A 22,810-nucleotide genomic window follows, 5' to 3' on the forward strand; every position below is an offset into this window, starting at 1 on the left:
AAGTTTACAGGAACACTCAATCATGATCCACATTTGAAAGCTAAGGGCATTCAAGACAATTCTGACTGATTGGTTATGAGTGGCAAAGAGTAAATAACTGGCCAGGCTGAAGAAAATGAGGAAGATTAGCACTGCTCATTGCACAACACTGATCTCACTGAGGGAGACTGGACCCGTGCAGAACAAGGCAGCATTCTGCTGGCACCACCAACACCTAACAGCCAAAGGAGACAGCTGACACTGTGCAATACACACCAGTGAGAGCCACACGTTTAGGTTGACCAAATCACCATAACATCAGGTGAATAACACTGCAGAAATATGGAAAACACCACTTGGGAGCTAGAAGGGCATATATTAAAAGCAAGAATATTGCAGTGTAGATAAATGATACAAAGGCAGAAGTAGAAATGTTTTGATTTCAGAATTTTTCTTACACTTAGATTCTAAAAGTGTGTTTATTTTTCTCAACGTATTTTTGGATTGTGTGAAGAAATATTCAGGTTTAATTTTTGAGATAATATGCTAGGGAGGATATTTCAAAAGGAACTTCAGGCCTTCAGGATTTTTTCCTTAGTCATTACACACTCTTGATAAAATCAGAGCAACATTGGAGCATACATCCCTTTTCTTTATCAGGAAAGGGATTTAACTCAGTAGCATGTACCCAATTGAAATAAATACAACCCCAATACAATTAATCAGAAAGAAAATAGGCACAGTGTAACAGCAAGAAATGCACCCCTTTTTATTGCAAATGGATTCCTTGAATATTGCAACAAAATCCAGAACATAAGATGCAATATTTAGATAAAATAAAGTTTTCTTCGTGGCATAAACATGAAGGAAGAAACACCCATTTAAAGACTACGATTATATTTGACACAGGGGGAGGAAAGGAAAAAAAGGAAATTTCTTCTGTTTCAACACTTGGACTTAAATGGACTTTAAAATCTTGCACACAAGTAATAAATCACCCTTGCATCAAACAAGGAGAGCAAAACAACACAGCTATAGAACACAGTGAGTTATAATTCCTGAGCAACAGCTGTGTCAGGAATAACTGAGTTATCTTGGGAAGATTGTTTTCCCTTAGTATGAACTGCATTATGCTCAATTAGTACTTTGAAGATACTGTGGTGGCAAAGGGCACCTGCCAATGACTACAGGGTAGATTTCAGTTAAAAAGGTGATGATGAACCTATTCCACTGCCTGAGCAATAAGCACTTGGTATATCATAGCCTGATAAGGAACTTTTCTAAGCTTTCAGATGTCCTGGTTTATTCTTTGGGTTTCAAGTCCATTCTGCAGAACTAACTTCTGAGAAACTAAATAATCTCATAAGCTCAGATCTTGGACATGACTGGTTAAAAACAAAGAGTGATCCCACAAGATCAAGGTTAAAAATAATTTTAGCTGAAGAGTTTTGGATTTTCAAATAAATGCTTTTCCAAAGGCAGGTACGTTCTGAAATGAAAACCACTAATCCTTTGCTCCATTAGAATTACTCCCAGGTTTAGAGGACAAAACTGAGTTTTCCACAGTTTTGAAATAAAAGGTCATGTTTTTGTACCCAAATGCAGGGACCCCAATGCAGACACTGTGCCCCAGGATTACTGAATTAGCAGTGCATTGCCTTGTCTAATACCTCTCACATCCCTTTAAGCAAGAGCATCCTGAATGAACCCTCCCCTTAGCATTGTCTGCCTACCAGCCTGGAGCACAACTACACTGGTTCACTGCAGTGCTAACTGCCAGTCCCATCACCGTGACCCCATCCCAAGGAAGGAGATTTATGTGCATTTATTTGTTCACCAAACCCAGCATGGTTTCAGAAGAAGTGTAAGACACCTTACCTTAGGATTTTTCCCTTCTTTGGCCAATAAAGCACGAAGTCTTTCTTGAGAAGGTGGTGCAACAAATATAATATATGGCTTCAAGTCAGAGTTACGTAGTGTTTTCAGTGACTGCAAAAACAGGTTTACATATTTAACAGTTTCACCCAGGAAAAGGGCATTTATTGATGCACTATTCACATGCTATAACATACAATACACTCTTCAAACACAACTGTACAATATATTAACAGCAATAGAATTAACTGTAACAGCATTCAGAGTTCAGACACCATTTCCTACAATTTATTTATATTCCAACATTTTTCAGCTTCATGAAACTGAAATATTTACTTTTTTTCAAGAATATTCTTCATAACTGAACAGAAGGAACAGATCTTTTGGTATGTAAAAACAATAAAAATGTTAGCTACATTGAACTAGCTGTTGTACAATTCTAAGAAAAGGTATCAGCTTTGAACAGGGAGAAGAGTCTTTAAGTATTACAGATTACTTGAAAAACTACAGTTTAACCTTTTGTGTTATGAAGATTAAAATAGAAGACATCAGATGCACTATTACTGTATGTGTAGCATTTTGTTTTGTCAGGTTTGTCTTGGGATAAACAACTTGTCTCGAGATAAATTTTTATAGCCACAGAATCAGCTAAATTTTTAGAGTTACGAATTTTCATCTCATGACATGCTTTGCAATGCCCATGAGCTATGCTAGTAAAGTATCACATGGTCCCAGCTGGTGATGACTAACTGATGACTAACCATAGCTTCAATACTACCACCCCATCTTAGTGATATGGCTGAGTTTTAGGGCTTTTTTTGCAGCATCACAACAGCAGCAAGCCTCATACATATCATATGTATCAGAAAACAGGCTGCATTCCAGGGCTCAGCCTCTTACCATGTTTGACTAAGTTTCCAAATAGAGGTATACAAGCATAGTTATTCTCTTCATAACCAAAAGGTCACAGCTAAATGTTTTTTTCAATACTGTTGATGTGATGTACTTCATTTCTGAACTGTATTTGGAAACTGCACAAACATTCCTGAAATGCAATTTCCAAGTACAATCACAAACAATGTCCTCTCTATCTTCAAAAACCCCAGAGATCACAGAGTAATTGGAAGATGGAGAGACACAAATTTTATTTTAATTCATTTTTAATTTTAGATGGTTTCCAGATACTTAAAGCTGGTGAAAACTAAGACCCCTGTCAACTGCAGCACAGATAAAGATGTGCGTATTTGCAAACAAGGAACTGAATAGAGGAACTGAGCATCCTGGCATAAACACAAATATGGATCTTGAAAACACACTCATTTTATAAACTAGAGAGACAGATAACTCACAGCAGCTTCTACAATGAAGACTTGACAGGCAAGAGCTGTGCCATACCTGGGTATGAAGATTTAAAAGGCAAATCTTGCCCGAGTTGATGACTTGCCGCACGGAGTCGATGCTTGTTCCGTACAGGTTCTTCTCAAACTCCCCATACTCAATGAACTTCCCTGCAGCTATGTCACTCTCAAACGCCTGTCGGGAGATGAAGTGATAATCCCTGCCAGCTGCCTCAGTCTCTCGCCTACTCCGAGTAGTATCTACAAAAAAGGAATTGAGACAGTGATACATGTACAGAACTGAAAAAAAGAAAGAGTTTTTTCCTTAGCAGGCATATTGCTAATCATGCAAACACAACCCCCATGCCCTCCCCAGCCCAACACAGGAAATATCCATGAAATCTCTGTATTTTATTTTCTACAATAAATGTCCCTGGTCAAATTAAGTTGTCAAACTTAATTTAGAGGTCTCTTTTACATCAACTAGAGGAAAAAAATAGTAAGCTGCAAAAAAAAATAGTTTTAACTGTGCAGTTGTGTTCTGAATGTAAAAACAGCTATTAGTTGTTTTTCAACAAATAGGTATTGCTGAATGGTTTGTAAACATAATTTAGGGTACATTAGACATTAAAAATATAATATTCACTGAAATACAAGTGGTTTGGGAGGGCACTAAAGCCACCTAAACCTAAATTTATGCAGAACATTTGATTAAAAGTTTTTTATCCATTTATACTGGCTTCTTTTTGAACTTCTGTAACTCACTCCAATTATATTCAAACCGATATAAATGCATGTCTTATAATGCCTCTGGAACACTGTGTTTGTAATATTGGATTTGCATTAACTTCCCTTTTTCCAAGAGCATAATATATCCTGCCCAAAGCCCCAAGCTCCCATTGACTATTTCCAACAGAACAGGATTTGTCTGCAGCCCAGGCCTGGAACAAGGGTCCCCGTGTGCCGTCACACTCACGGGGCACGGCGGTGGCAAAGCGATCCACCTCGTTATTCATCAGTCTCTGCCGCAGCTCGTTCTGCCCGCAGTTCTGGGGGCCAATCAGAACGATGGGACGTTTCCTATTTGCTGGCTGATGGTACAGTGACATTTCCTCGTAGGTCAAAATTTCCTCATTGTCATAATCTTGAGAGAGAACAATAAAACGGTCACAAAGTACTCTACTGCCAGTTTCATGTATTGCCTGTCATGCAGTATCAGATTTCAGACAGTTCCTGAGTCTCTGCCCAGCATCTGACTCACCAAAGCAACAGAAACCCAAAGACTATCATGTGCCCAAGTATGATGAGAATTTTTTCCTTTTCTTGGGGGAAAAAAATAATTCCACTTATTACTCTTCATTACTCTTCATGTAACTAGTAGCACAAACCCAAGAAACAACTTTTTTTTGCAGAAAAAAAAAGTTTCTAGTACAAGAGTAACACTTTATAGCCAAAGGCAGCAACTATCATCCCAATTCCAAAGTACTTTTGTAAGAACATAGCCTATAAAATCTGTCAAGTTTCCATTTATGAAGTTTAATTATGCAGAGTGAGATTATATTACAAAGCTGTAATAAACTGGTTCATCATTGTAAAATAATGAGTGCTTCTATGCCTAAAAAGTTATCTGTTTTTTTCTCTTATTATCTGATCTTTAATAAAGACTACAAATCCTTTCACGTCTTTTACATCTTTCACTAAATGCTACAACACAACATAGCATTGCTCTTACACAGAACTTACTGCTAGCATTTCTAACATCATATCCTGAATTTCAGCATTCTCTTCACAATCTTTTATAGTTGTTTGTAATTACACACATTGTACAAAAGTTGTTCCTTACCATCATTTTTATTTGCATTGTATAAAACCTTTTTCCGTTTCTTTTTGTTCTTCTTCGCGCACCAGAGTTTTCCTAAGCAAAATAGAAATTATGACAATCAAACACCCATAGAACAAAAATCTTCCTATTCTGCCCATGTTTTGAATCTTTAAAGTGGAGAATTTATTCTGCAGTTTTCAGAAGGCATAATATCCTTTTATTGATTACAATGCTTTAGTGTATTAAGCAAATGTCAAGGACTTCAACCAAGTCACAGCAGATGAAGTTCTTTATGAAAAAAGGGGCTTTCCAAATTCTCTACATCATACTTATTACAGCACACATAGTTGTGAAACACACACGTGATTTATACAACAAAGTGTTACATTCAGACTTTTATTTACATGAAGAATTTCAAAGAATCATCCCACTTGTATTACAAATAAACAAAAACCACACCAGGAGATTTTTCTACAACTCCATCATGACAAGATTCTGTGTAACACTAATTAACACCGCTACAGAAGATTTATTTTTTCTCCCACCTGATTTTTCAGGCTCCTTGTCTTCTTCTATGGTTTGCTTCATTGCTTCTCTTTGTTGCTGAAAACTTTTTCCTTGATGCATTAAAAAAGCACAAGAGTCATTAACATTTAGAAACCATTTCCATGCTTTTTCATAATGACTTACTAATTTAATTCTTTCTAATCTTTCACATCTCTGAAGGTTCTAGTAGAAATTAACATACAAAAGAAATTTTAAAAGACAAACCAAAATTGCTGCAAAACTGATTTATTACTTCAGAAATATATTCATCAAAAGAGACTTGCAGAGTATTTGTTGTATACTAGACAGTTTTGCCTGGAAAAGTGAAAGTACAGGAAAGACTGCATTTCCCTACTACGATGATGTAATTTTCTAATTATTTTTGTATGTCAAATGTGTTCTATTTATATTAAATATTTTGAACTTCAGTTTAAAATAGATTAGCCTGTATTTAAATCAATGTTTCACTCAATTTATTCAAGCTTCATAAAGTTACAGTGTGATATTCTATGGAATTTGAAAAGTCTTTTGTTCACCATGTTTAACAAAGCAGCAGGTCTTTAATGAACTAGGCTGCAACATATATTACTATGCAAAAATTATGAACAGACTTCAGTCTGAAAATCCTGTTATCCTGTTATTCCTATCTCAACACTGAGAAAGGAAGTCTGCCACAAGTAACTGAAGCCCTTTGTTAAGTGAAAACATCTGAAAAGTGACCACAAATAGGTATTGTATCAAGTGGTTTGTTTGGAAAAGGTAGGAAACCTCAGAGCTGCACCCATCTCTAGAGAGCAAGTGGGCTGCAGTCCCACATCTCTGCTGCAGCCAGCAGAGGGAACTCTGAACCTGCTGAGTCCCCATGGTGGAGGAGTAAAGGAAGAGGAGAGTAGCTCCTGAAAGGGGCAGTGAAAGCAGAAGTTTTACTCTGCATTTAACTCCAGACATGGTGATGCCCAACAGTAGGCTCTGTTGCAAATGGTTCAAAGACACAGATATATTTAAGACAACAGATATTAAAGAGTACACAAGTCCTTGAAAACCTGAGTATTGCTCCTGTGTGGCTATAATAACTAACTTGACTGGCCATCACACTTTTTCTAGAGCTTTATTTACCAGGGATAAGGCCTGCCAGTGGCTGATTATCTTCATCTCCATCTCTGTAAGCCTGCCACCAATTTGGATCCTCTTGACTGATCACATGGAGTATGTCTCCTTTTTGAAAAGACAAGCCTAACTCTCGGCAGGGCACGTAAGGGTCATCAGAGGGATCGTAGTCAAAATGAGCTTTCACGTGTATCTGCAGGAGATCAAATGTTAAAAAAAGGGAAAAGACCCCAGTGACTTCTGAAGAATGAAACCTTTTCTTCCTGTGATTGCATTAGAGTTATGATATATAAAAACTCCAAGCTTCTACAAAATGGAAATTTTATCTGGGGCATCCAGGAGGTACTGGAATGGAATCATTAGGTTAGCAATGGAAAAGACACAATCGTGCTAGGCTGGACAGAAAGGGTTGAATTTAACATGCAATTTCCTCAGCACTCTAGCAGACAATCCCCCCAGCTACTGATTTAAGTTCTCTGCATTCAAAAATCATCAGAGGTATTGCGATTGCTTAAAGTACCTAATAAATACATAGACTGAAACTCATTTGCTGGACTTAAAGTGAAGTTTCACTTGTAAAGTATTTTGTCACCAATCATTAATGTCTGAGCATTTTTTCTTGAAACATTCTACCTTTTCCTCCCAATGCATATTCTCAAGTTTCAACAGCCCAAGTTTTTTTAATACATACATACATACATTATATATATACAGACACACACAAAATACAGAAATTCAAAATAAGAACCTCAGAACCACAGGAAGTTCTACTTTTACAACTTCTTTCAGAAACTGAGTTAAAATTGTACTAAGAGTTTCAGTTTAAGATCATTAATAATTTTCAACGCTTAATTCAGGTGTTAGTCTGATCACAAGTAAAATAATTTTAAATTGTTAAGTTTTAGGTTTGTTCCACAATGTAAAGGACCTGCAGAAGAACTTTTAACACACTACTGGTAAAACAAAGTACTCTTCACCAAGTACAAGAACACCTGTAAAGCTACTTACAACTGTCTCCTTCGCAGGGGGTGGCTTGCTCTGCTGACTGGGAATCAATACGAAGGTCAGAGTCCCATGCATGTCAGCCTGAGAGGAAAAATAGGCTCTTCATATACAGCATCAAAATATGGCTTAAGGTTAAGAATTTCAATAAATAATACATTTTAGAAAATGCTTTCAAAATTCCCATTCGAAATTGTACCTAACACTCCATCATCTACCACTTACCTGGTTTAAAATATATAGTACAGACAAAGATGCAGTGATTCAGTAAGACTAGAAAACTAAGTGTTGATACTCAGATTTTAAAAGCCTAGCTTTCTTGAAAATAAACTATTTCTATTTGAAATGGAGCAGCTGCTGTTCTGTCAAGCAGAGACATAGGAGAAATGGATAATTGTTCTGTTCAAACAGAACAATTGTTCTTGTTCTGTTCAAAAATACCAACAAGTGGGCCTACTGGAATGTAAAAATATATTAAAAATTTTAATTTTTCTAGGACTGTTAAAATGGAACAGTGCTTTCAAATCTAAACATTTGTCCAATGACTTTATGCTGTTAATATTACTAAAGAATTCAAAACACTGTTTAAATATTTTGCTAAGATACTCAAATCTTGCATATGTGAAGTGCTCAATACCAACACTGTAGTCATCCTTGATAAGAAAGTAGAACATAATGTCTTGACTTTATCTTCTTTGTTTACATACTTCCACTTGCAGAATGTGTTTGCACACATAAAATATATCTTGATAAAATGCAAGTGACAACCTGTGACACAGTCTACAGGTGTTTCACGTCATATACACCATTCTATGAACCTTAACACAACAATTTATCCTGTATAAAACAAGAAAATGCATGTATCTCAGAAAATTCAGAACTAAGGCTTAAATACAGTAAATTTAACTTGAACAAGCTCCATTGCCTGCAAGAAAGGAAAATCCATTATTTTCAGTCCACAAGGAATGTATATAATCTCACAGTGATCACGTGAAAAGTCTAGTCTAAAAGTCAGGTGTAGCTTATTATCACTTGAGGAGGAAGTAGTGAGGCAAAACTAAGGAGGGAAGTAATTTCTTTCTCCTGTGCTTGAAATGTTTTGGGGGGGTCTAAAGTATTTTAGAACTTCATTTCCAGATTACAAAACAAAAATTATGACATATAAAGGATAAAAAGTATTATTTCAAATTCGTTGCATTAAAAATATACTCTAAAAATCCACAAAGTTGTGTTTATTTTATTTTTCATTTTCAGCAAATTGATTTTCTCTTATGCTAATGTAATTCAGCTTTACACCTTTTCTTTTTTAACCCTAGGCTGCTGGAGCTACTCAGGAGCAGAATAAGCTCTCTGCAGAGAACAAAACTGCCAGACTTGAACTGCTGTTAATCACCTCCAAAACACCCCTTTCAGAAGCACAGGACTTGGCTAAATATGGCTTTAAAAAAATACAGATGGCAATGGAGACAATCACAAAACATGAAAAATCTCAGATCTGATGCAAAAAAAAGGACATTCAAGGCTTCTCAAAGAATTGTAAGCATCTTTCTAATTGATTTAAAAACAGTAAAACAAAAACCCCCAAACCTCACACATTTCTGCTTCTACTTCCTTCCACTTGATCTCACTGGATGAAATAGATGAAAAATTTTAACATCAAATTTTAGAAAAAAGCCCAACTGAAGATGGAAATTGTCCAAATAAAAACCAGTGTCTAACTGTACCATAAGACAACTTCATCTGTGGACATTGCTGTCTCCTATTCCTACAATACACAACCTACAGCTGAACCTCTTTGTCCCGATTCTGCTTTGTCTCTAGAGCATAAACCTACTAAGTAATTTAAAGATTTACTAAATATGTTTCTCCTCTTTTTTTCCCCCCTGAAAACTCCCTACTAAATAAGTCCTAGTTGATATTTCCAATGTTTTGTGTCAAAGTCAAAAATTGACCTCTTACAAAAAATCATTTTTATCTGTTTCCACTCGGACAATATGGTCTTGCCTGCTGCAATTGGACCAAAGATTCAGAGTTGGGTTCTGGGTGTCTTGGACACTGATCCAAAGCAGGTACCAGGGAAAAGCGTGAAAGGAATGAAATTGGGCAACAGAAAATACTGGTGGTAATTGCCAGCTTTTGACATTTTTCTCACAGTGCCTTTTTGAAAGTGAGTACCTCTAACTTACTAATTCCTGATGGATTTCTTGCCTAGCTGCTTTTAAACTAAAGTATAATTTTGTCATGAATGGTGTAATAGACAAGAAAATGTCTATGCAAGTAAACTGCTAGACAAAAGGCTTTTACCAGGCATGAAAGAGTAGTAAGTCTAGTCACAAAAAGGTTCCATGTGATATAATTTGTGGTGGGTTAAGTCTGGCCAGCAACTTAAGCACCAGCCAGCTCCTAACACACTCCACTCTCCCAGCAGGTTGAGGGAAAGAATTGGAAGACCAAATGCAAGAAAAAAAGTATCATGGGTGAAGGTAAAAACAGTCTAATAAGTGAAGTGGAAAAACTCCAACTCAACAAGCGATGCAAAAGCAATCACCACCCAGATTTTACTGCTCAGCCTGACGTTACATGGCCATTCACATCACTGTGGTCAATTTGGGTCAGCTGTCCCAGCCATGTCCCCTCCCAACCTCTTGCTCACCCCAGCCAGCTGCAGCCAGCAGACAATGAGAAGCAGAGAAGGCCTTGACACTGTGCACGCACTGCTCAGCAACAGCTAAAACACTGGTGCATTATCAACACTGTTTCAGTCTAAACCCAGCACCATATAAACTGCTATAAAGAAAATTACCTACAAACCAGCCACACATTTATTACTTGTGGACTGAATCAGAGACAAAGATGAAAAATGATGGCTTTTCAGAGCTAAACAAAGTTTTCTTAGAAATCATTAAAAGTAAGTGCGAAGACAACATCTTGACGCTTCCACATTTGTTGGCTTCATTTTTCCAGGTAACAGCAATTATACTTGTCAGTATCATCCTATGTGTCAGAAAGAAAACTTGAAATGTACCTCCACATACGGACACCAGCTACCAGAATGAAAATACTTCTGAAGCTAAATATGAGTAAAATGACAAGCAGAGTCAATAGGCTTAAGACTCATGAAATGAGTATTTATTGCAAAGGAAATAAGAAGTGTTCCAACTCACCAGCAAGTCAAAAACTTCATTAACATCTTTTCCACGGATCTCAATGCCATTGATCTCCAGAACTTCATCCCCTTCATGCAACAGCCCACTCTTCTCTGCAGCACCTCCTTTGACTATACGACTGATGATAACAGAATCCATTTCATTTCGAACAGTAGCACCCTGTGTAGCAGCAACACATTCTGAATTTATTATATATATGAAACTCAAAGCCATCTATTGTATATATTCCAAGCACGTGGAAAAACTATGCTGAAAGAGAATGCAAGTAACAGCTTGGATGCATACACACAATGCTCCAGTTCAAAAAAACCACTGCTTAACTCCTTCAACCTACACTAAAGACTGAAGAATTTAATTGCCCTACACCGTAGGATTAATTATTTTTTTATGAAGATAGCTCTAAGGAAACTCTTATTTGAAAGATGTAAATAGCAGATTATAACTGCTAAACAAACCCCAAATGCAGAAACCAGCCAACCAAAAAAACCTACACTTGGCTGGCACAAGGTTTAAGCTCCCTTGCAGCAAGCTTGGGATAGTGACTCTTGCCAAGATCTGTCCAAACCCAAGCTGAGTGAAGTTGTACAGATTTCACATGGCAGTATGGCTACTGCCCAATTCAAGTTAAACACAAGTTTACTGTCTATGACAGTTTCTCATTTCGGAGGGAGGGAGAGTGTTTACAAGTTAAACACTACCTTGGCATTGGAATTCCTAACATTTCATAGCAATCTGGAAAGGACAAAAAGGATTACTTCCTCTGCATACAACTGAGTAAGCACCAGTACTTACCAAGGGAATATCCCGAGCTTTCTCAATGCGAACTATTTTAACCGTCTCCCCTCCATACATGCCAACATTCTCATAAATCTTTTCATCTGTCATAGGCTCTGGTTGCATTTCTTGTTCTGCAACCTTATCATGAGCCAGTAGAAGTGCCTAGTGTTAAACAAAATCAGCTCAGTTACAGAAAATATCACACTTGATATGCATACAAAACAGTAGAAGAAATTCTGCAATTTCAACAGTCTTTGCAGGTTTTAGAACCTTGAAAACTGACTCAAACAATAAAAAAAATAATTTAATCACAGCTACATAGAACCTACTTTTTTTGAAAGCTTTCAGAATAGAAAATAACATAAAAGCAATTTTGAACACAACTGTGACTGTACTTCTATCTTATCTGTAGTAAATCAATGTCTGGTTTTTTAGTATGTATGTGTCTGCAGACTCAGAGTAAGTTTTGCAGAGAAAACTACTTTTACATCACCACCTCAGGACAAAATTTCCATTATGCACCCTAAGGTAAGCATGAAACAACTGCCAAAGGTAAAAACAAATAAACAAAGCAGCTCATGTGTTGCCCTGTTCCCACTGACCTACTGCTACATTGTTTATATGTAAAGCACCCTGTAATACATATAGACTGTAGCAAGGGCTGAATACAATCATGTACTACACTTCATTTAAAAGTTCCATTAGTTTCTGCAAATTGCAAATTCCTTATCCTAGAAAAATTAGGGTTGAGGAATAAAATTCATACTTGCCCAGTCAGCCCAAGGCAAAAAATAAGTTACACTGAAAACAGCATCAAGAAATAGATCCATTAGATTCGAAGTTTCATTTTGTTTTACCTGCATGTGAGGGGCATTCAGCAAAGCATTAAGCTCCTGTCCATCCTTATGGTGGCTGGGTTTCAAAACACTCTGTACCTAAAAAGAAATCAAGCAGTAAAACTAAATCTAGCCAATGATTTATCAATCCTCCCTCTCCTACTCAAGCACAACCCCCTACTTTCAATTACTCATTTTACTGAAAGCAAAGAATATCCATGTAGTTGTTACACTACTGCTGATTAATTAATCTGGTACACATTAGGAAAACATAGATCACAGGACTAACCCAACACATCTTGCCTCAATAACAATCTACCAAATCTAACTTGGTATGCAGTACCTCACACAGATTTGTCAATATCAGAGACTGGCAATGAGCTCAGGTATCACAAAGATGCACACAAAAAAAATCCTCTAGACAGTGAATGTTAGTGATTTCATGGCAGTGAAATCAGTCACAATGAAGTGTTTTATGAGACTATGCTGGGCTTTTAAATTGGAGTAATTTCTTATTAATGTGACTAGCCTTCCTCTTCCTTAAAAGTAGATTATCATATTCTTATTATGCAAACTATTTCCACCAGCAGCAAGGCCAAAGATTCTGAGACAGGTTTTGCAATGCATCCTGGAGCTCGTCTCAGGAAGTGCACCAATTAAAACTTCAAAAGGTCCCTCCCTGATTTCTCTGGCTCCTTCCAAAATGATCCACACTAACACAAGGATAGTTTTTGCTCAAACAGTTTCAGCTGCCAAAATAAGTTTTCCTTCTCATACAGTTACTAAATGAGCCTTGCCATCATCTCTTGCCCATACTGGTATGCTCATACAGAGAGCCAAGAGCAGGGAAGTGCTCTTACACAGAAGTGAGGCTGAAGATGCTTTCCAAAGCCATTATCCTCTGGCCTAATCTGACCAAAGGCACACAAGTGCAACAGCACAAATGAATCCAAAGACATCAAGAGCAGATTATACAAATCAGAGCAGCAGCTTTCAGAAAAAGAGAAAACGTTTTGTTCAAGAGCTTTTGACTCTTACAGATGAGGTAATGTGACATCAGAGAAACAAGAAACCAAAAGTTTCAAAGAGAAAATAATTCTGCTTTTTGTATGATCTAACAGTATCTAAAGGTCAGAAAAGCATCTGTATTAGGAGCAATTATCTACAGAAAAGCTAACAGCTATCTTAGATGCTACCAGAAAACAGCACAGAAAACTTTCAAGTCACAACACTTTTAAATTCCAGGAGAAGCCACTAAATGAACTGTGCCCATGGAGCAAGATCCTCAGATTGCCAAGACAAGTGTCACAGTGAACATGTTCCTGTGCTTTGCAGTAAACTTGGTACAATCTCCAAAAGCCTTTCTTCTGACATCTCTAGAGCATGCCTCATGGTGAGCAAATGTAATATACCTTAAAACAGTCAGAGAAGAAGCCAGATTTACCTAGTTTTTTAAAGTGGTTTCTTTAAAATCATAGAGAACAGAAAGAGTTCAGCTTCACAAAGTCCATACTTCAGTCATATGTCTAAATTAGAAGGGAAGCTATTACACCTGGCTTAAACTGAATTCTAGGATGTCACACAGCAAACAGAACACAGCAAAAGACATATCTCATTGAAAAGTTTTCCTCTGTTTTGAAAGAAAAGATTCTTCTATACAAAAGACTTTCTCATAAAGGTTTATTTAAGGTCTCTAACTTTCAAGAGGCTTTGAAGAAGCCACAAGAAGCCTTAAAGCTTTATTTATAAAATCTTTATGATCTTTTAATAGGAAAACCTACTCAGAAAGCAACTTGGAAATCTTGCAAGGAACACAATCTTCTGAATGCTAGGTCAGAGGCTGGGAATTTGACAGTGGAAAAGAAAGTAATCTGGTTCAACCAGTTACTCTGTGTGCAGTAAACATCCTTTATTCAAGTTGAATTTCTGCTTTGAATAATTTGATTATTAAAAATTTTAATATATCCCCCACCCTCTTTAAGAAAAACATAAAACTCTCATTTGTTTATTTAATGAAGCTCTAGGAAAGCTTCAGGCTGCCCTACAGACTACTTATTACAGCAATAGTGCTGCTTGCCCGAGTCCTTTGTAACTCATGGTAATAAATCCCAGAGCTTTTTCAGACTAAGAAATTTGAAGAAGTCTGTCATTCCAGGAGTGACACACTACACACAGCACAGATGATTCACACTGAGTATGTGGCAATACCTGTATTTTCTTAACTCTTCAGACTAGTTTTTATTGTTAATCATGTTACCTTTAGATCAAGAACCTCCCCCCCAACCCCTGAAATTCATTTGGTTTCATTACAGACACCACAATTTGTAGGCATGTATGATGGAGGCATGTGCTGGACTGATATGAAGCATTCAGAAATTAACTGCAGCTGCAAAATTCTGTTGTTGTTTACTGGCAGGTGAGCAGGACTGTCGGATGGAACACACACACATTCTAGGGCACTTACACCAGAAGTTATGAGCTTCCAGTGCATCCCCTCAACAGTATGGATCTTGTTAATTTGTCTGATTTTGCAGAAGAAAACAGTAACACATCCAAAACATTTAGGAACATAGTCTATATAAATTGAGCCTCTTAAGTATATTTAATAGCAGGAACATCTTTAAGGTACTTGGTATGTGCTGTTACAGGCCAAGTTATAAGCTGTCTTGAATGCTGTATCAAATATTCTTACAAGGCCAAGATTCAGACCATGCTCCCATAATCCATGCCCCCATCCTGGTCAAGTTTAAATGGATTTAAAATCAATTTAATTACACTTGATGTTTACTGGCTATTTTTATTTGAGACTTGGAGTACACCCCACTACATGAAGATAAGCTTTCTCAAATAAATTCCTTAAGATCAAGTGCTTCATTCCGCCCTTTTAATTCAACTGAAGTTTCTTAAAAAGATGAGAAAAAACTTGAGTTGTTAGTGGCTGGTCATCAGAACTGGTGGGAAAATTAACCATACATGTATACTACCACTTTTAGGAATTTTCTAAAGAGGACTATAAAATTAAAAAACGCTAAATAATATTAATTATTACTTATTTTTAAAGGAAGACTCTTTCATGCTACATTGTGCAATTGTGTTGTAAAACGCCTTTTCCCATTAAGAGATGTTCTCTTGAACAGTATAAAGCCACAAACAAAACATGTCTGTAGCTTTAAGCTGGGGCACACACTCCAAACAGTTTCAGAGCTGTACACTATTGCTCATGACCTGTGCACTAAAATATGCACACTAGCACTACCTGCTATTTAAAATTAATGTTATGCATGTATCTGCTATTTTTCTTTCTTGTAATGTCTTCTGGCTTTTATCATCAAGATGTTATCAGTATCTTAAAAGCAGGCTTTTGCAAGCATCTTTTCAAAAACACCCTGAAGTAAGTAAATGATCTGCTTTCTGGGGGAGTTTCTTATGCCTATGCTTAGAGGTAAAAAAAAAAGCAAAAGACAGCCAAAAATGAGAGTACAAGAAAAAACAGACATGCAATATAAACACATTGTCAGGATTAAAAAATATCCCAACAACAAACCCAAAAAACCAAAACAAAAACACCACCAATTTTTCTAAAGCAGAAATAATCTCCTTCCATACTGCTACATAACTAATACTGAAACTTTTATAAAATGAATAAAAGATCTGAAAACCAAGCATAAGATCTTCTACGTAGGCAAGACAAGGAAGTACAAAGTGATGTGAACAGAGGCTTCAAGGTAAGCTCTTGAGACACTTCTGTCAGACACAGAAATATTTGTCCTGAATTTCTGGCTCTATCATTTCAGGATGTTATTTAATATATTGCAAAATACAAGTCACTTAAATACACAAGCAGCTGAGTCACTGAGAAACTAGATTACATCTGAAAATGGGAACAGACATTTGCAATATATTGAGTTTTCAGGAATTTCAAGGCTGGCAAGACAGGGATGGGAGATGAAGAGTCAAAAAGAACACCGTGATGTGTCTTGTATGCAATAGTCTTGTGGATAATGATCAAATGCTGTTGGTTTAAAAATTTTGGATAAATGAAATATTTTCCTTTTGCTTAACCTTATTCATGACTGGTAAGAGACACAAAACTGGCTTTGCACCACCTTCTGATTTTAAGATTTAACAAATCACCTGAAAAAAGAAAAGAATATGTTGGGAAGGTAAGGGGTAGTGAGAAATGGGGAGAAACACAAGAATTTGGAAACAGACCTAGAGTTTTCCTAGGCATATTTTCTTATTGAAAACTTCTATTAAGTAGCAAATATTCACAAAGGGAAAGAACCAGCTTTCTTAAGGGTTACATCTGTAACACCTTGTATGATAAAAGGAGGTTCAAAAATTCTAGCCTGCATCTGAATGAAATCCTAAACTAGGCCTATGTAAAGTGGATGTTTGGGGGAGCAGCTTACAAACAGAAGGTAACTGAAAAAGCTCCTTCAGACTCACAGACACAGTGAACAAGCCCAGTGAGGAGTTTGAAGTAGGCTACAGACTGATGAATAAACAAGCCAGAGGGAAGCTCACATGTACTGCAAACATATGATTACAGTGGGTTGATTAGAAGTTTTCACAGATTCACAGGATATTCTAAAGTACTTCTACCTGCTTTTGGCACAGTCTTACTGACAAACCTAAACAAGAAAATCCTAAGCTGAAATTTAATCAGCACCTGCACCTTTAGATTGTATTTAAATGATGTTCCTCCTCATCATCAAGAGTCAGTAACTTCTTCTGCAAAAGAACTTCAAGCTTGCTACAATGCTGCTGGGCTTACAAGATTAAAGTCTAGTAAAAGAAAGGAGAGTGGAAAAAGCTGTTGAAAAAAATGCTTCAGGAAGAAAGAAAATCAGAGCCTAAATCAAACAAACTAACCAACCCAAAAATCCCACCAACACCCACCACCTGCTGCCATACTGAAATACTCCAAACCATGCATCTGAGTCAGTCTGGTTTGCTGGGTGCTAAAAGCTGGAGCATTTATCCAGCCCCTGGATCTGGCTTTGCTGAACACTACACTGCTAGGCTTGCACTGATGTTGGTATTCAAGCTACTTAGGCCAAAGCCAACAAATTTATATGGGTTTAAGATGTAGGACACCCTTCACTACTATATATACTTGCACCAGACCATAGAAAATTGTGACAAAAGTTACTGAGTGACCCTGTAGTATATTTTAACAATTTCTAAAAAATGCATCAGATCTTATAAAAGAGCTGTCATTTGTCAGACCAAAAGAAGTTTAATCACAGCAGTAATTAAAGTACTGAAATTAAGTATTAATGGACCTGTTGCTCACTTTAAAGGAGAAAGCTTGTTTCCAAGTATGCTTGTATTTTCAGAGATGACTCCCAATCTAAGAACCATGGCCCAACTTAGAGGAGAGTCACAATAAGAGAGAGCTGTAACTCAGTTCCTGAATGCTTGAAATAAAGAATACCAACGGAAAGGGAGTTAAGATTATCACAACCACTCCCTTTTCCTATGTTTAAACATAGTACCTTCTCTATTACATATCTATCCATGCTAAAGAGAGAGTTCCTACCCCCTAAATATTTTTCTGGTTACTGTTTGCTGTATCTGGTTTTTCCAGATTTCCAATCAGTGACTATTATAACCTCTTTCATATTCAACATTCAGTCAGTCAGACAAGCTTGACAAGTATGTATTTCAACAGTAGCTCTGATTACAGGTTTCATGTATGTCACAGGGATGCATACTGTACATACCTCTTGTGCTAGTTCTTGTGCATTGGAGCTGAGAGGATATGGAGGGCTGGCTTTGTTCATGTGGACTGTAACAGCGTTGTGGATCTTAAATGCATTCTGAAAATCGCTATTTTGAACAAGCTGTAAAATGAGTGAGATATCCTCTTGACTCTGAGGGTCTACCAAAACGTGCTGGATATGCTTAAGAGAATTTAACAGTTCTTCCACTTCTAGGTAAGAAATAACAAAATATAAATAAGATATGAGTTAACAAGAATGATAACTAAGTAATATTTATATTAAGAGTTATAAAAAACATTTTTACTGTTCGGTTTTTAAACCACCAGTGATATATGCCAGTTTATTAGTTATCTGTTATTCCAACTTTTTTGAAGCAGAATGTAACTGAATTAAAAGAGTAAAGAAAGAAGAAGAAAAAAAAAGACTCCAAGTCAGTAAGAGCAGTAAGACTTTATTGCTAAGCTCATCTTGATGCACTGAATATTCACTGATACCTTGGTTCACCTTTCTGTGTGTACCTATAATATATGGTAGAAATCTATGTATGTCAACTATATATTGCTTACTTATACAATGAATGTAAGATAAGTAAACTACAATCAATTTGTAAACATAAAATTATGCTCAGTCTTGGCACATTAAAATAAAAAGTATGAAAAAATACCATCTGTGAACATCTATGAGTTTTGAAATTATGTACAGCAAAAGAAAGTCCACATCTTTTACTTACACAAATACGAGTTCTGCTTGGGCAGTAAAATATTTTAACATTTTAATAACCAGTTTCTATATGTTTGCAGAATACTATACATGTACTACATTCTTGAGTTTCTAGAACTGATCTGATGCTTTATAAGCACTTTTCAAAGACTTTTATATTATTTTAAGTCAAACCAAATCTCTGCTAAATACGTGACTTCTCAAAATTAAGTACTTCAGAAACCACCTAAACCAAGGAATAGGAATCAAACCCAGGTAAGAAATTCTGAAGCAGACAAAAAAACAATTCATGTTCTGAGCCTTAAATAACATACATGTTTTCACACATTATCTGAAAAAAAATCTGTTCAGCCACAAGAAGCTGGTCAGCTATCCAACATTTTAATAAATTCAAATAAGCTAGAACTTTTGAACCTTGGTATTTAAAGAAAATGAACAATAAAGAAAATCCCAAATTTTAAAACTGTCAGTTGATAGTGCTACCAGAATACCAGTTTTGAGAGTAATTTTAAAATTCTAGCAACCTTCATTTATTCATTATGAGCTAATAAAATCAGGAACACTATCAGCTAAATTGCATTTTTAACATGAAAAATCACAGTAGATACTGATCACTAACATGATCAGTACACTGAACACAAGCCTAGACTCAAAATTTTTGAGCACAACATTAAAAATGGTTGATAAATGGGCACATAAAAACCATAAAGCCTAACAAAATATGCATTTCCAAGAAGTTCAATTGTTTTAACTTCCAGCAAACCATATCTACATACAAGCTGTCTAGTCTGAGTTTGCAAGCTAAGTCTTCTGTACTATAAATGGAAACAAACAAGCCAGGGCTACTACTACTCTTGTACATTACTGTCTGAAGGACAATAAAAAATAGTAATAAAACCCTCCAAAACCATTTCACACATGCTAAAAACATCCTACCCACCAAAGGTCAAGGACTTCTTCCTGTAACCACCAAGGAAACAAAGGGCAACAGGACAAAAGCTGCACAGAAAGCCTGGATACTGGATGTGCAGGATATTCCACTGCTGATATCCAGTACAACTCACAACACTAATTATGGTAGCCAATGTCTCACTAGGAAACTGTATACACAATATACTGCTTATCACACTGGGAGAAATGCCATTTGGAGAGAAGGCTAAAGAACACTCCACAAGTGAGAATATTTGCTAAACAGGACATTGTCAGCTGGCAAAATTCTCATCTAATGGAGAATGCACAGTACTGAAGTATCTCTTCAACTCAATCTCCCAAGTCTGAGGAAGTGTGTTACTTTCAAGCATAAAGGAAAAAAAAAGTATGTGAAGCAGATGTTATTGTATAGCTCCTGACACCTGCTTGGTTAAAAAACATACTAACTCAAAGTTCTGCTATTTGTTAAGGTTATTTGATTTAAAAAGCAGTGAAATATTAGAGAAGAACCTTCCTACTTTTATGTCTTGCTAATTATTCTACTCCATTATTTCTGAACTCTCTCTTACATATCTGAAAATTCAAATACATACACACATGTACACACACACAGTCCTAATACATGTTGCATGTAAGATACAAATGCATACAGAAAGACAGACATCTTACTCTCTATCTACAACAAAGACATCCTGTTCCTAGATGTCTTTACATATTTTCTCTTTTTAGCCCTTTGCTAGTTCCTTCTGTGCTGCCCTTTCTTACAAACTACCACAGTAGTCTCTTCCCTGTATAATTCCCTTCTACACTGAGGCTTCATCTGCTGGATACCAAAGCTTTATACCAAGTGATTTCCCCCCACCACGAAACAGTAAACAAATACCCACCCCAACACAATTATAAAAAAGAAATAATGCTTCAAAGGAGTGAAATTAAGTAGTCCTCAAATGGCAGCACTCCATTTCCTAGTCACTTGTTTAATAAAAAACCACACACATAAAACCACACACAAATCCTGGCTTTATGCATGCCTAATTCTATATTCCTGCTTCTGAAGTCTATATCACTGATGAGATTATGATGCAGGGTTAGGTGGTTTTTTTTTTGTTTGTTTTTGTTGTTGTTTTCAGTCTTTTTAAAGTAACAACAATACAAAAAAGCACCAGGTAACAAAAGACTCCAGATATTTCCTATAAAAGGGGTTGTCTTGAAGAAAAATAAGTTCAGTAAGACCATGTGCATTTACTCACAGAAAAGTCAGGGTTCTTTTGCAGAACAAGTCCATTTTTTAATTGCAGATCAATTAGCAATCAAATACTGGTTTTGTCAAGTCTTCTTTTACATGAAGTGCTGCAGCCTTTTTCCATTAGACTATGAAATGGCTGGAATGTGACTGAGCACTGTGAGATATACACATTAATCAAAAGACTGCCAGGGCAAAAGTATGCAACTGCAGGGGAGGATGTGCAGTCACAGCTTAACATGTTAGATTAGAAAACCAAGAAAAGAAAATAGATGTTTTTTATCACCTTAAACAAAAAGTTAAGAAGAGCAAACTTAAGAAGATAGGATTTATTATACCTCAGCACCAATGTCTTCATTCTCAAAATTTTCTATAGAGCAATCTATGTACTGGTACTAGTACTTTAATGCTTCAAATAGAACACAAATCACATAGTTAGGAAAAGTAGTTTTGGATAAAGCAGTATTTCAGAAAGTTTATTTATAACATATTTATAAATAAGTTTTGGCCAAGGTACAAAAGCAAAAAACAGGCAGCTTTAAAAAATAATCATCACTGTAGCCAGAAAGGGCTTATGAAAGGATTACTTCCATGAAATGTTAGTTACTCATTTAACTGAATTAGCTGAATGAACCACAGAAAACCAAAGAAGTCTGCATTTTATGGAAGCATATTGCTGTGAAAAAGCCAGTAAATACTTACATGCACATGTGCTAGGTGCAGAGACTATTACTTCCATTTAAACAGCTGTCTAAATCATATACTGTTTTGATAACAAACATCCCTTTAACATTCTTTTGGTTAAGTCTCCTGTTTTATTTTTATATATAAATTCCAACTTCTTTAATCTAGTCTGCTTTCTTTTATGATGATAAAAACATTAAAGACTTGGCAAGGATCTGCCAAATTAGACACTGGCACTTACAAAACAGTTTCAAAACTAAAAATACAGCCACATAGGTCAATATTCTTACTTAAAAGATGTGTCTTCAGGAGAAGCTCTATGGATTAACACACACACAAGCAAAATGAAAGTCAGTATTTTAAAAAATACCAAAGAAGGACAGTTGAACGTCTCTGTCATTCACTAGCACCTGTCCAGATTTATTTGGGGTTTTCCTAACTAATCTCAGAGATTTGTAAATGTGACTAAGCACTTCAACCTGGACAGTTAAAGTAGAAAGTGGGAAGAGCCAGATGCTGTGTTACAAATGTTAGAAAGATTAAACCAAAAACTGGAAAAAGGACAGGCTTGAGAGTAGAAGAAAATTTTGTAACAGTTCAAGTTACTGCAGAAGCACTTCACTGAATTTAAATTTTAACTCTGTTTTTGACAACACTAGTGACTGAATACAGATTCTTTAGGGACTATATAGGTTAAAAAACCACCATACTTTATTTAGAACTATTTTTTTCCTATATTTGCAATAATTCAACATCATAGGTGTCTACAATCAAAAGCACTACTCTTAATCACAGAATCCCATAGCGGGTAAGGTTGGAAGGGATCACAGTGGGTCATCTGGTCCAACCTCTCTGCTCAAACAGGGTCATCCTAAAGCACACTGCACAGGATTGCATCCAAACAGCTCTTGAGTACCTCCAGCGAGGAAGGCTCCAGAGCCTCTCTCAACAATCTATTCTAGTGCTCGATCACCTGCAGAGTGAAGAAGTTCTTCCTCATTTTCAGGTTGAACTTCCTGCCATCAGTTTTTGCTCACTGCCTCTTGTCCTCTTGCT

The 22,810-nt window shown here is 36.4% G+C and overlaps 1 protein-coding gene across 1 annotated transcript in view; it reads right to left on the bottom strand.

The window, feature by feature from the left end:
- The window catches only part of PALS1 (protein associated with LIN7 1, MAGUK p55 family member), a 55,446-nt gene that overhangs the window by 3,199 nt on the left and 29,437 nt on the right, over window positions 1-22,810 (bottom strand). The window contains exons 3-13 of the mRNA XM_059473584.1: window positions 18,178-18,386; window positions 12,470-12,547; window positions 11,628-11,774; window positions 10,833-10,994; window positions 7,675-7,752; window positions 6,676-6,859; window positions 5,559-5,630; window positions 5,035-5,106; window positions 4,168-4,335; window positions 3,250-3,452; window positions 1,858-1,968 (exon numbers count right to left, since the gene is read on the bottom strand). Of these exons, the coding sequence (XP_059329567.1) occupies window positions 1,858-1,968; window positions 3,250-3,452; window positions 4,168-4,335; window positions 5,035-5,106; window positions 5,559-5,630; window positions 6,676-6,859; window positions 7,675-7,752; window positions 10,833-10,994; window positions 11,628-11,774; window positions 12,470-12,547; window positions 18,178-18,386 (1,484 nt within the window). The remainder of the gene's footprint in view (window positions 1-1,857; window positions 1,969-3,249; window positions 3,453-4,167; window positions 4,336-5,034; window positions 5,107-5,558; window positions 5,631-6,675; window positions 6,860-7,674; window positions 7,753-10,832; window positions 10,995-11,627; window positions 11,775-12,469; window positions 12,548-18,177; window positions 18,387-22,810) is intronic.

Source organism: Ammospiza nelsoni, chromosome 6, assembly GCF_027579445.1.
Source record: "Ammospiza nelsoni isolate bAmmNel1 chromosome 6, bAmmNel1.pri, whole genome shotgun sequence".
Classification (NCBI taxonomy): domain Eukaryota; kingdom Metazoa; phylum Chordata; class Aves; order Passeriformes; family Passerellidae; genus Ammospiza; species Ammospiza nelsoni.